This window comes from Carettochelys insculpta, chromosome 31 (assembly GCF_033958435.1).
Source record: "Carettochelys insculpta isolate YL-2023 chromosome 31, ASM3395843v1, whole genome shotgun sequence".
Lineage (NCBI taxonomy): Eukaryota > Metazoa > Chordata > Testudines > Carettochelyidae > Carettochelys > Carettochelys insculpta.
Genome location: NC_134167.1, coordinates 9,434,648 through 9,448,611, shown reverse-complemented (window position 1 = coordinate 9,448,611; position 13,964 = coordinate 9,434,648). Strand labels below are relative to the sequence as shown.

General features: G+C 51.5%; 1 protein-coding gene across 7 annotated transcripts in view; it reads left to right on the top strand.

Annotated features, from left to right (window-relative positions):
- The window catches only part of ANK1 (ankyrin 1), a 104,038-nt gene that overhangs the window by 35,023 nt on the left and 55,051 nt on the right, over positions 1–13,964 (top strand). For 6 of the 7 annotated variants that reach the window (XM_074982034.1, XM_074982025.1, XM_074982033.1 and 3 more), the window contains exon 2: positions 7,616–7,678. In XM_074982034.1, the coding sequence (XP_074838135.1) occupies positions 7,616–7,678 (63 nt within the window). Of the gene's footprint in view, positions 1–7,615; positions 7,679–12,706; positions 12,774–13,964 lie in introns of those variants that run through there. The other variant, XM_074982024.1, reaches the window with a different exon arrangement.

The window sequence follows — 13,964 nt, the reverse complement described above, 5'->3', positions numbered from 1 at the left end:
AAGGCATAAACCTGCACCGTAAGCAGTAATTAAGATGCAGTTTGCCCTTGGCCCATGCTGCTGGGCACAGTGCCAGGCTCTGCAAGTTCTCAGAGCTGGGATGTTTCCGAAGAGACTCAGGCTGGGACAGGTGCCCTTTGGATCTCAGACCAGCCTGGCTTCAAGCTGGGGAACACCAGTGGGTCCTGGGGGTGGGCTGCTCCGGGCCTTGTGGGGGTGAGTGAAGGCAGGGGAATATTAAGAGCAGGTGGGGACCTGGGACAACACAGCCATAAGCCGCCCCCCCTCCCCAGTATATTAAAATATTAATGTAACATCATTATTTATGCTTTAAAATCTATTCATGCTTATTATTACTCATGGTGCACGGTCAAATTCCACTTACGTTAATTTTAAAATACAAATGACCCAGCACATTTCTTTTGTTCCATGAAAGCAAATTGCTTAAACAAAATGGAGTTATGGAGTCTTGGGCTCCTGATGCCTGGGGGCCCTGGGGCAACCACCCCTTTTGCCCTTCAGTTAATAGGCCACTGGGAGAAGGGAGTGGAATGGCCCCATGGGCTCTCCTCTAGAAACACAAAAGTTCTCCATTCAGGACAGTTCTAGGGCTTCTCCATGAACATTCATGGGACTCAGGCAGCAGCTGGGCTCGTGTTTACGTTCTGCGAATACATGAGCGCCTGAGTGTTACTTGCACAAAACGCATGCGAATCAGATGGTACGTGCTGTGGGAAAATTGGCAGTTTTCATTAGCTAAGTTATCCAGTCAGGGAATGGAAAGAATAACAATGTGAGTCATGTAGCACGCAACGCCGCGCATAGTCTCAATGTGCTGGGTGAGTGCAAGCCCCACACCGGGAGCTAGAGAAATTCACCGAGAACATAGACTATTCCATGTGTTTGAGAACGTCACCATCTGCTGCTGATTGGCTCATGCACAGGGGCAAAACGGCTCGAGAAGCAGAAAGCGGGCTGCTGGGTGTTGTTTGTTCGTATCTAGAAGAGTTCCTTTGGCCCTGGAGATAGCAGCCGCCCTGATTTGTGTAACACGCCATAATGAGTTACAGCCAGGTGCTGTCCAGGAGCCCGCTGGCCCCAAATGTAGCCAAAGACACAAGTCAAAAGACTAAAAGCAAAAGAACTCAAAAGCAATGCTAGTTTCAGGCCCCTAATCCATCTGCATTTGGTATCAGTCCATTTCAAACTCAGGGCTGTCCCTTTGTTATGGACAGTGGGAATGACAGCTGCCATGGGCCTGGGACAAGGTGGGAGGGGCTAATGGCAGAAGGGGTGGGGACTAAGGCATTCAGCCCTTAGTGCTGCTCGGATCACAGTGCTGGACCCCATGTCCCCGCTTCACAGCTGCATGGAGTGGTGAAGCAGCATTTCAGTGGCACTTTGAAGGGGCCTGGCAAAATAGCCTCTGCTGGCAAAGTAGCAGCAGTGATGGATGGGGCTCCAGGCCCCTTGGAAATGGTGGGATGGGAGCTGCTGGGCAGCTGCCCCTTTTGCCTTCCTGTCGGCGGCCCTGGCTATGGACTTTCAGCCAGCCAGACTCTCAAGGGGACTGGCCAGGCCAGATTCCCTCTGCTAAAGGCCTGGCTGCTCCTGACAGGCTCTACCTGAGCACCAACACAGGGTCCCTGGCATACATCAGGGAAAGGGACAGTAAATTTGCGACTTAAAGCAAACCGATGTATAATGGGGAATTCTTCCCCACAAGAAATAATATAAATAGAGAGGGATACGGACCGCAGGAGACTAAATTTTGCCTCAGTGACCATTTAAACCCTAACGCACCCCTCACTTACTCTACCAGCTATTTAAAGCATTTTGAGCAACATTTAAAGAAATGCTCTGACCCAACCTACATTTTTAATCCATTTTTATCCTACGTGCAGCATGAGGCAGAGGAGAGTTGCAGAGGATGCTGGGAGGGCAGGTTAACTTTCCATTTTCTAAATGATGTAACGACTTGAGCATGAGAAATTTTTACGTTGTGTTCCTCAAATTTTCAACTATGTAAATGCAAAACTACTTATAGCCGAGCACTTTATGTCGAGGGTATTTCAACTGGGATTATTTTTAACCATGCTAGACCTTCTCCTTGGTGGGGTGAGGTGATGGCCTCCTGCATTTCAACCTTGTTCTGAAGAAATCCTAAATACCTCAGTAGCATTTATAGCTATTTAAAAGGCATCACTCACTTTTCTGCATGGTCTGGCCAAGTGGTGGTTTGTTATCATCATTTGTTTATTGCAGGAATGGATGGAGACACAGCTAACCTCAGGAGCACGTTGCGTTAGGCATGTTACCTCCTTGTAGCTTGTTGTCCACAAACCTTGAAATGCAGATGTCAAATCTCAGAGAGTTGGCCATTGTAGTCTGTATCTTCACAAAACAAACCGGCAGTCCTGTAGCACTTTAAAGACTAACAAAATATTTTATTAGGCGATGAGCTTTCGTGCGACAGACCCACTTCTTCAGATCTGGAAAATTCTGAATTTTTGAGTTGTCAGTCCGTCTGACTTGCTGCAGTTCTCTTTATTATACATAATTGACTAATCTGAGATTTTAGAAGAGGCAAGGAGGGTAGCATGTCTCCAAACCAAAGATGTAACTGTCTCCCATTCTCTGTTGCAGCTATTTTCTCTTCCTCCATTGGTTACCTCTTAGTTTGGTGCTTGAGGGGATGTTATTCACTTGGTGCTGCTGTATGGAGGGAAGCTGTGAAGGGCAAGGATTCCATTTATCACTGAAATTGCTCCACGCTCACCTGTCCAATGCTGTTTAATTTCATCCTTTCATGTGAATTAGGGTCACGTGCATTACGATAGTGTGGTGGGACCGCAGCCCAGAAAACTGCCGGTGAAGCTGGGGTCTGGCCTGTCACAACAAATGACTCTGGCATTCTTACAAACAAGGCGACTGCCTTCTTGCTGGATTTGAGTGTTAGAAGAAATCTGGTTGGGGGCGAGGGGTTCCACATCTCTGGGTTTTTCCTCTTGGGATCTTTGCTGAGGGAAGGCCAGTGAACTTCCTGTTGGTTACTTAACAGAAATCTTTTGCCAGTGTTGGAATTGATTGAGCCAATTGCAAAAACCTTTCAAAATCAGACTCTCTGGCCCTGTAAGTTTTCTGAAGTTTTTCAGTTGTTGTTGCTCTTTCATACCTTTTTTCTCTGTCGTGATTGTGTGTTTCTGGCTTTCCGGTAAGATCTGGTGACTAGGTATGTATACAGTCAAAAATCCTGACTTTCATGAGCTAAGACCGTGTTCCTGCGTACAGAGTTTGCTGTAAACATGAGTGACTGCGGATGGATTCCTCAAAGTTTGTTCAGATTTCTCATCTCTCCATGTCTGTCCCCACCCTTGAGTAGCAGAGGGATGGCTCTTTATATATCTCACTTCAGGTTGTCAGTGTCACAGTGTGTGGGGGTCACCAGGCCCTGCACCCCATCCTCAGTCAGGTGTGACTCTCATTCAGCAGGTAGCACGGAAGGTTTATTAGGCGACAGGACACACTATAAAACAGACCTGTCATTACAGAAACCAAAAGCCATCAGTACGATCTGGGTACTGGGGAGAGGGGGCCCAGAGGTGTCCCTGAGTGGGGGGTCTGGCTTTGCTTTCTCCGTTTCCAACCAGACGAGACCATCCCACTCAAGTGCCCAGTTCCTATTCAAACCAGACAGGCCCATCCTCCTTCCTTTGTTCTATTTCCTGAGGAAGAAAGGTGTCACCTGGTTGCCTAGGTTACAGAGAACCTCTGGAGGGCCTTTGTCTATGTGTGAGAAGTCTTCAGACCGAAACTCCCCTCACTGGTATGCACTGCTGCTGTGCCTAGGGAAACTGAGGCAACCACCTGGTTGGTGTACAGGCCAGTAGGAAAACACATGCAGCCTCACCAGGGGAATAAAATCTTCACACACACCCTCTCCATCACAGTCAGTGTGCAGATAGGAGTTCTCCTCACAGTCATTCTAGTTACACCTCTGTCTGTGTGGCATGTCTCGCTCAACCACTTTTGTATAGTCCCAACTGATTGCTAGGAATGCCGAAGTCCCAAAGCACCTGGTTGGCCCGTTTCTAGGACGGGCTGTTCCCACCCTTTCCACTACCCTGTTCTCACAGAGAAGCTGTGTAGAAGAACATTGCAGCTGAGGAGCTCTCCATGGCACTGTCAGGTCTGGTACCACAGAAGCAGCATCTGCTGATAACTGGGCAGTTACCGTGGTGATCTGCTGTTAGCCTGAGCCCTTCCTGCTAGTGGCCTTCAGCCAGGAGTATCTGAACCCCCCGGGATACACAGAGGTACAGTGGTGCAGGGGTACTTCTCATATGGTCTGAAGTAAACAGGATGAAATTTAATAAAGATAAATGTAAGGTGCTGCACTTAGGAAGGAATAATCTGTTTCACACATACAGAATGGGAAAAGACTGTCTAGGAAGGAGTATAGCAGAAAGGGACCAAGGGGTTCTAGTAGATCACAAGTTAAATATGAGTCAATAGTGTGATGCTGTTGCAAAAAAAGCAAACATGATTCTGGGATGCATTAGCAGGTGTGTTGTGAACAAGACACGAGAAATCATTCTACCGCTCTACTCTGCGCTGGTTAGACCTCGGCTGGAATATTGTGTCCAGTTCTGGGCACCCCAATTCAAGAAAGATGTGGAGAAATTAGAGAAGGTCCAGAGAAGAGCAACTAGAATGATAAAAGGTCTGGAGAACATGACTTATGAAGAAAGGCTGAAAGAATTGGGCTTGTTTAGCTTGGAAAAAAGAAGATTGAGCGGGGACATGATAGCGGTTTTCAGATATCTTAAAGGGTGTCATAAGGGGAAGGGAGAAAACTTGTTCTTCTTGGCCTCTGAGGAGAGAACAAGAGGCAATGGACTTAAACTGCAGCAAGGGAAGTTTAGGTTGGACATTAGGAAAAAGTTCCTGACTGTCAGGGTGGTCAAGTACTGGAATAAGTTGCCAAGGGAGGTTGTGGAATCTCCCTCGCTGGAGATATTTAAGAACAGATTAGATAGATGTCTATCAGGGATGGTGTAGATAGTGGTCGGTCCTGCCGTCGGGGCAGGGGACTGGACTCGATGGCCTCTCGAGGCCCCTTCCGGTCCTAGTGTTCTATGATTCTATAATGGGGGTGCTGAAAGCCAGTGCTCTGCCACCCCATGCTTTTTATGTCCACCCACCAGCTCACTCCTGTCCATGTCCCCTCAGCCCCCAGACCTGGGGCCAGGAGTGAGGCTGTGGCCTTGTGGGGAGGCAAGGCTGGGAGCAAAGCCTCCAGCGTAGGGCTGGCAGCAGCGGCGACCCTGTGTAGAGACTTCCAGTGAGGGGTTGAGGGCAGCTGGGAGCTGAACCCCAAGATGTGGGGCCAGGAACAGAGCCCCAGGCTTGGGTCCTGCAGCGGTTGGGATCCCATGTGTAGGGCTGGGAACGGATCTGCCAGTGCAGGTCCTTCAGCTGGTGCCCCCTCAAGCGGGGCTGGGAACGGAGCCCCAGGTGAGGCTCCAGCAGCAGTCAGGGCCCCACATGTGGGGCTGGCAACAGAGCACTGGGCACAGGACTGGCAACACCAGGGTTGTGTGTGTGCAGTGCTGGCTGGGAACCCCCACAAAAACTGGGGTGTTGCATCAACCCCCACATCCCTGCACATGTGATTCCTGCATCTATGCAGAGGTCTTCCAGGGGATACATCAACTCCTCTAGCTGTTTGCTTAGTTTTACATGAACCTGCATAAAAAGCACCAGGACATTCGGTATTAACTACAATTTCCTTAAATGACAGGTTTATACTGTGCACTGAAATGTAACTACAGTATTTATATGCCAGCTGATTAATGTTGTAATTATATGGTAAAGAGGAGAAAGTCAGCAGTCGGCCAGTAATCGTGAGCTGTGATGTTTTGATGTCTTATTTTGTAAGCAAGAGTTTTTAAATGAGATGAAAGTGAGGGGGGCAGCAGTCTGGAAAGGGGGACAGCCAGTGCTCCATGCCTGGGATGAAGTGGGGTTTGTAGGGATTTTATTCCCTTTGTTCTGTTGCATGTGTTTTCTGATGTCCTGTAGGAATGCCAGGTGTGTGCCTCAGTTTCCCTAAACTCAGCATCAGTGCCTCATTGCTGATGAGAGTTTTAAGTGCGATAACTTCTCGCACATACTCAATAGCCCTCCATGGCCTTTGTAACCTAGGCATCCAGGTGACCAAAAGCTGGAGAAGGGGCTGGGCAATTGTGATTTGAGCTGGGGAGTGGGGCAGCCTGGGCTGCCTTGAGAGGAATGGGGGAGAGCCAGGGTCCTGCCTCTGACCCCCTCTCCCCAAGATGGATTATACTGACAGCTTCCGGTTTCTGTGGTGACAAGTCTGTTCTATGCTGTGTCCCTGTCGCCTAATAAACCTTCTGTTCTCCCTGCTGAAAGAGTCACATCTGACTGTGGGTGGAGTGCAAGGCCTGGTGGCTCCCCCACTGCGGGACATGCCCGAGCTCTGCCCTGCCCCACAAACGCAGCAGTAACTTTGGTATCTGTCGTGTCCCTGGTGGCTGAACCGCCAGGAGAGCAAGGGGCAGGATCTGTAGCTGTACCCAGGGCTCTCACACAGGGTGTTGCCCTCTTCAGGTGAGCTGCCAGGAAGAGGCTTGGTAAACCAGACCCAAATTAGAACATGCACTTCAGACCTTGCGTCTGCGTGATTTCTGGGGGTTGCTTTGAGGGGAGGGGAGGGGAGCTGCCCACACGCCTCAAGGTGGATGTAAAGCAGTACAAATGTTTGTGAGGTAAAGGGAGATGGGAAGAGATTTCCAGGTCCCAGAGGAAAATGTTCCTCACATGCTGGGGCGAGTAAACTTGTTCCAGATTTTCTCCAGATAGGTACGGCCTGCCCTGTGTTTCAAGGAGCAGGAAATTGGCCTGGTTTGGCTGAGGCACCTGCAACGTGGTGTCTTCTCTCCATAAAGGAGAGAGACCAGTGGGATGGAAGGGAGTAAAAGTTGTAAACTCTCCTATGTGTGGCAGAACTAACCGAGGGACCTGGAATGGGCCTGGTATCAGCAGTCTGTCTTGGGCAGCTCCAACCCTGGAAGTGAGGGGGCTGTTTGCCAGTAGGGCAGAGCTGCTGCCATGCCCTCTGAGGTCCCTGGGAGCTGTGAGTTCTCAGCACCTCCCAAGACTAACCAGTGCTTCAGCAGAGCAAGTGGCAAGGCAAGAGTTCTCTTCTGGAACCTTATCCCAAACTGCAGAGGGCCTGCTGCTGCTTGCGTCACTGCTGCCCTGTTTTCCAGCCCAGCGGAACACCTCACTGTATCCAGGGCTGGGCAGCTGTAATGGAATTGCTAAGGGTTTAAATTATTTAGTTCCAGCTGCTGACTTGGCTTTAAAACCATATGCTTGTTTCTTAAAGTAACAGCCTGGTAGCTAGACCCCGAGGTGTGGCCGGTGTTCCCTGTGAGCTGTCTGCTTGTGCGGTTGCTCAGGTGAGATTAAAATGCCGCCCAGTTGATTATCAGAGCCCCCACAGTTAGGTGTTTTTTTTTTTGTTTCTGCTGGGTGGTGCACATTTGCACATGCCTCAGTGCACATAAAACATTTATTCTGCACACAGATGGAAAAAATCCGCACATGGATGGAAAAGAACATTGGCACCGGCTGCTCCCAGAAGCTGCAGGTGGGTGAGTGGCAACCAGCAATTATGTTTCACCAGACAAGATTAAAGAAGTAACACGGTGCAGGGCCCAGGTAGCTCTTGATGCACTGGCACATGTGAATTCACATTGCAGGCTTCTGCCACAAACTTCCTGGTGCAAATGCTTGATGGGAAAAGTGCAATTACCTTCCAAATGATTCAGTGCTGTGGTTGCACTATTATTGTGCGATGCAGTTAAATGCAGAAAGCTGCTGCATACTTGTTCCTGGCAGTGCAACAAAACACATGGCTTCCCCTAAGTACAGCAAGCTGTTAAAGGAAGGCATTTACTGTTCCCCAGGGCAGTATATTCAAGAGCTCTTTGCTGCATGGCCTCCCCTTACTGTTAAAAGAAAGAAAAAGAACAGCTGAGGGTGGTGTCTTCAACATTGGCACCAGGCAATAAACAGTAAAGTGAGTGGGGCAGAGTTCTCTGCTCTAGTTACACGAAAGATAACAGGGCGGTCAGAGGAAGGAGCCTTGCATTCTTTCAGGGCTATATCTGAGCTTTCTTTAAAGTCTCTCAAGAGAAACGCTCAGGGACAGAACTTTGCAGCTTTAAAAAAGCTCTTTGGTGTTCAAGAGAAATTTCTCTTTGCAAGTCACCTTTCCAGGCTCTGATCGCAGGGGGAAGGGGCCCAACCAAATCTTAATCGCTTAACCGCTTCCTGCTGCAATTGCAATTGGAATACAGTAGTCTCACTTGCTACCTAAAAACCGTAGTGCAGCCTCATGTTGGCAGAGGGCTGCAGTGTTCCCGCCCAGATGTGTCTGCATTTCAGGGGGGAATGCATTAATTTCAGGGAATTTGTATGGCCAGTGTGTGTAATGTGGTCAGTCACATCAGATGGCCACCACAGAAACTAATGGAACAGCATGTTTTTCTAGCACAGATTTGGACCCTAGTTTGCCCTTGGGGCAGTGTAAACCGGAAACGATGGCTGTCACTAATTGTGCATTTTCCTGACATTCACTAATTTTGAGTTTTCTTGACCTTGCTGCAGATTTGACCTTCCTTAAAGGGCATCTTGTGTGCGTTTGTAAATGGATTTCCTGTGCAAATGTCTCTGTGAGGAGAATTCTGGCTGGGTGCTTGGAAGCCAGAGGCAGGGGCACGGTATACAACAGAGGGCAGCAGCCTTTCCAAGGCAGAGCGCTGAAATTTGACCCTTTGACTTCTGTGTATGGTCCCAATGTGGGTGATATTTTTTGAAAGTCATTAATAGTTCTACTTAAAACAGCTTCATTAATACATAAACTGAGATGCAGAGATTTACTGTGTAGTTGGTGGCTGGTAGCATTCGCTAGTCTTTTGTTAACCCATAGGGGCATGGCTTTGAGCAACCTCCCACCTGCATGGGGGAAGAGGGACAGGGTTGAGCTCCTGCCTTACGTGCTGATAAAAATTGGCACCTGTGCCGGGACGCTGCTGACCCCTGGTATAACAGGTTAGTGAGAGATTCATCACCCCTATTAGGGTTTAGGGTCTCGACATAGACAGATGGAGCCTCTTTGGGTGTGTCTATACTGCAGATAAAAACCCCTGGCTGCAGCTGGCCTAGGCCAGCTGATTCAGGCTAAAGGGACAGTTTATCACTGGGTTGACATTTGGGCTCTGGGTCAGGGCCAGAGCTAGAACATCTGCAGTTAAGCAGCCCCTGAGCCTAGCCAGCCACAGGGGTGTCACTGCAGTGCAGACAGGCCCTCTGTGTTAGTGCATCCTGAGGAGAAATGCCCTGCTGCCAGGATGGACTCAGTTGAGCAGCTGCATGGGGAAGGAGGCTGCTTTCCAGGCTGACTCCCTGCTCTTGCCCCCAGGATTATAGGGACCCTTCTCAGGCCTGGATCCCTGGATGGGATTGCTCCCCGGTGCAGTGTGGTAGCCGTCCTCAGAACTGCAGCTGCAGAGCTTTAACTGTCTGATTGGAGAGAGGCTGCTCATGGCAGGTTTCTAAGGTTCTCTGCTCCTCACACTCTGGAGCCCGCCTGCGGCATGGGCAGGAAGGAGTCCCAGGATGGAGCTATTTTCAGCTCCCGTGCTTGTGGGTGAAGTGTAGTGTGGAGATCAGTGGGAAGGGTTAGGAAGTGTGATTGCAATGGCAACGCAATTAATAAACCACAGCAACAGGCTGCCCTGAGAGCAGAGCCTCCGTCATCTACAAAGAGTGGGGATACCCGTAAAGTAGGGATTAGACGCAGAACCACGGAACTGATTCTGGTGAGAAGAGAGAGCAGCAAAGTGCAAAATGACAGGGTGCAGTGATTTCCAAGGGGTGTCAGGAGTCCAGCGGGTGGCAGGTTTTAGCCCCATGCGCCTGCAAATATCTCCTCCAGCCACTGCACATTGCAGAACAGGCAGGGCAGTTCCAGGGGGCTGCTCCTGCACTTGCATGCCAGTGTGGAACTGTCACTGAAGCATGGGGGAGTATGGAGTGATGTGGAATGCCAGATGCTAAGCGTCATGAAAGGGACAAGGCCAGCAGGCTGCACTGGTGTCAGCAGCATCACTGCCAGAGCTGTGCAGCAGATGGGCCTCTGAAGAGCTGTAATTCAGAGCTGCAGAAGTATTATGTTATGCAGCAGAGGAGTGGTTTAATTCAGGTCCCTCATATTAGCCTCCACCACAGGGTGCCAGTTTGCTGGCTGGTTTTCATGCATTTCCCCTGTGCCTGGCAAAGCATCTTCCACCCAATAACCCCTCCGGGCAGCTGGACTGGGCAGGGCCTTCTGCTCATTTGACTCAGGGAAGCTTGTGAACATGAAGGGCGTTTGCAGCCCTGGCTTCCTCTCGCCTCTGTCTACACGAGAGTCTGCAAACAGCACGTCCTGCCAGAGCCTGTGGCATAGTCTGCCCAGAGTTCCTGGCTGATCTCTGGAGAACTTGGAACTGGTCAGTGGAGCAGGAGTAGCTGTGAATGAAGAAGCAAATAAAAATCTGAAAGGGAACCCCAAAGAGGAGACCTTCAGCCCCTGGGAAACTGTGCAAACATGTCCAGTCCTCGCTAGCAGCTGATCATCTCCACCGGTGTGTGTGAGGCTGGGTGAAAGTGGTCCACAGATGGCTGCCAGCATTGCAAGCGTGGTGGCATCTCTCCTGGCTAGACAAGAGCACAGGATAGGATGTGATGCTGGCAGACCATGTGCCAGCTCATGCCAAGGTCCCCGTGCCTCAGCTGAACACTGACAGATCCATCCCTGTGGCGAGTTTGGATCACCTGTGCACTAGTAGTAAGGCTTGCTCACCTGTGTGTTAGTAGTGAGTCTGGCTTGCCTGTGCTTTAGCAGTGAGTCTGGCCCCCCCATACATTAATAGTGAGTCTGTCACACCTGTGCAAAAGCCCTGAGGAGCTGTCATGTGAGAAATGCTGTGCTTACTCTCTCTCTCTCACATTTCCCAGGCCTGGCCTGGCCTGTTCCTGGGGTTTGGGTGCCCAAGGTCAGAGCCCCATTCGGCAGCCTGCAGAGGCGTTCAGCAGTCAGTGTCAGCAAGACGAGCGAATTTAGTGTTTAGCCGTCATGGCATGCCGGGCGAAGTGGCTGCCTGCACTGATCTCACAGCAGCAGTGTCCTGTATTGAATGGTAATTTCTGAACCTTGTGAGCCTTGACAGCTGTGCAAATCACTGGACAGGAAGAGCGTTCGCCAACTGATGGTGTCTGAGCTGGCCGTCAACCCCAGGTGGACTAGAGTGAGACACTAAGGAAGACAAAAGACCTTGTCATTTGCTGTCCCCCTCCAATGGGAGTGAGTCTTGTAATTGAGTTCATCCCTCGGCTGCAGTTTGCAGCTCACAGCAGAAGAGGGGATGGGACTAGCCCCCCCCCCCGCTCCCATGGAGGCATGGGGCTCCTGAGCTGACTGCTCCCCTGCATCACGTGGCACCTGTGCATGCTGCTGGAGAGGTGCACTGTGGCTCTGGGAATGCCTCGTGCACTGTGCAGCAAAGGCTCCAGCTGTGATTCCATCAGTGCCTGGGGAGGTGGTGCGTGCGCACATGTGCAAGGGGGATTGTTTTACAGGAGCCCTTTTCTCAGAAGGCCTCTGTTGGGCGGCCATTGCTGTGACTCGGAGCACAGCCCTGCTGGAGTTAACCCATCTCTGTCGGTCGGGCAGGTTCTGCTTGTCACACCTGCCTCTGAGCACTCGCCGCGCTGCCCACTTTCCCTGGTTGCAGCCGGCTCAGCCGTTGCCGTGAGCACCCCACCGCCCCGGCTGTGCTCAGTGACCTGCCTCTGCGGTAGTCATCCACCCAGGTTCCGAGGCAGCTGCAGTCAGCAGATGGAGTCCTGATGAATGGAAGCTAAAAACAGAACCGGAGCACCGTGCCGTCCTGCATGCCCCCAGCGCCTTGCCAGCAGCAGCTAATTAATCACCCGGCCCCCGAGCAGGGTGAACAAAGCCACTGGCACCCTTTAATGCAGAGCAGAGTCTGCTCTTCTAGCCTGACATGCCGAGTCAACGTACCTGCCTGTTTCCAAGGCGTCAGTTCTCCTGAGCTGTGCTATCTCCCAGAGCAGGCAGAGAGACCCAGCTCCGAGTGGCTTTGGGCTCGCTCGCTTCTCCTGCCAGGGGAAGGCTGGGGCCAGCATGTACCGTATGGCTTGGAGAAGCAGGTGTCACTGTGTTGCAGCAGCTCGCAGGGATTAGATCCCCTTGTGATGCACAAGGCCAGAGGCAGTCCTGCCCCCAAGGAGCAGTCGGCTGAGGAAGTCTGTCCTTACAGTGTCTCATGTTCCTGCCCTGCACTTTCCCTGGGGCTCGGGGTCCTGAGGTCAGAACGCACTTAGCAAGCCTGTTCCAGACACCCAGCCCTCTCCAAAGCTCAGCGCAGAGCCCGGCTGCTGTTTACCAGGGCCCTGGCCCAAGGCAGTCCCTGTAATCTCACGTCCCCAGGCAGGAGCCTCGCCTCAGCATCTGCACGTGTGAGCGACGATAGGGCAGAGGCCTGGGACTGCAGCTGATAAAGCCCCGGGCCTGCCGTGATCTTGGGCACTGGCTGTGGAGGCAGAGCTCACGCGCAGAGATGCGGGCTGCCCTTTCACCGACAGGGGGGCGAGGCCTGCTGCACCGATGGAAAGTGAGTACTCAGGCAGCTGCTAAGGGCAGAGGGGGGCTCCTTCAGCTCAGTTCCTGGAGTGGGGGGACAGCTGGGAGGCTGGGTGCCTACCATGCCTGGCATTTGGGTCTGAGCTGGTAGCATGGGATCAGGGCCCTGTGGCCCTGTGCACACGCCGTGAGACAGCCCCTGCCCCTAGAGCTTGCAGACGAAATAGACAAGACGCAGGACGGATTATTGTACAGCTGAGGGACTTGCCCAAGGTCACACAGGGAGTCAGTGACAGAGCTGGGACCTAAGCTGAGCCCTGGCTGGAAAGTTAAATGCAATACCTCCTCTCCACGCTGGTGTGTTCTGGGCTGATATAGCTGTTGTGGGAGGGGGCCGGCCACCAGGTTTCTTTTTCAGTGGTAAAAAGCAGCTGCCAAATGGTCATCTATGCTGCCTACCTAAAACTGTGGGTGGGTTTCCATACAGACTCCATCTGCCTTTACTGATGAGCTGGGGACTGTGCTGCCTTTGCTAGCAGCAACTCTCTTTCCCTATTGCTCACCGTGGATGGAGTGTAGAGCCTGGTGACCCTCACACCCCATGGCAGCCTGGAGGCTGTGTATGCCGTACGAGCTCTTCACAGGCTCAGAATTTGGTCCCTGATTTTTACTGGCATGTGGCAGTCAGTCACACACCTTCTGCACACCGGGTTTGCTGGCCTATTTGCTTCACACTCCCACCTCAGCTATACTGATGTGCCGTCTTGGTCCAGGAAGAAAGTGCAGGAGAGCAGGATGAGATTTAAAAAAAAAAATCAAGGAGTCATGTTGCTTTTATCTCTCCAGCTAGCTGTCCCACAGCCTGGTAGATTGCGAAAAGAGGTGTAATGCATGGACAGGAGGTGTTTCTTCAGTCAGACCCTGGTGATATCAAAATGACATTCCCTGCTTAGGATGCCCGAAGACCTGCCAGCATCCAGAAGGACAGATTTCCCTGTGGTGTGTGTGGTGGGCAGCCTTGTCTCCCCACTCTGCAGCTCCCTTACCAACTGTCATGGGATGGAGGTCCATTGGCGGCTCTGCTGGCTTGCTGGCTGCCCATCCAGGGGGATTGTGATTTGGGAATAACAGCGGAGATTGTTAATCTTGCTGCTTGGAAAACCCATTGACATCAATGGGGTGTAGTCTGAGAGGGAGTGCCCTCAGAGGGGCGGGGTTCCCA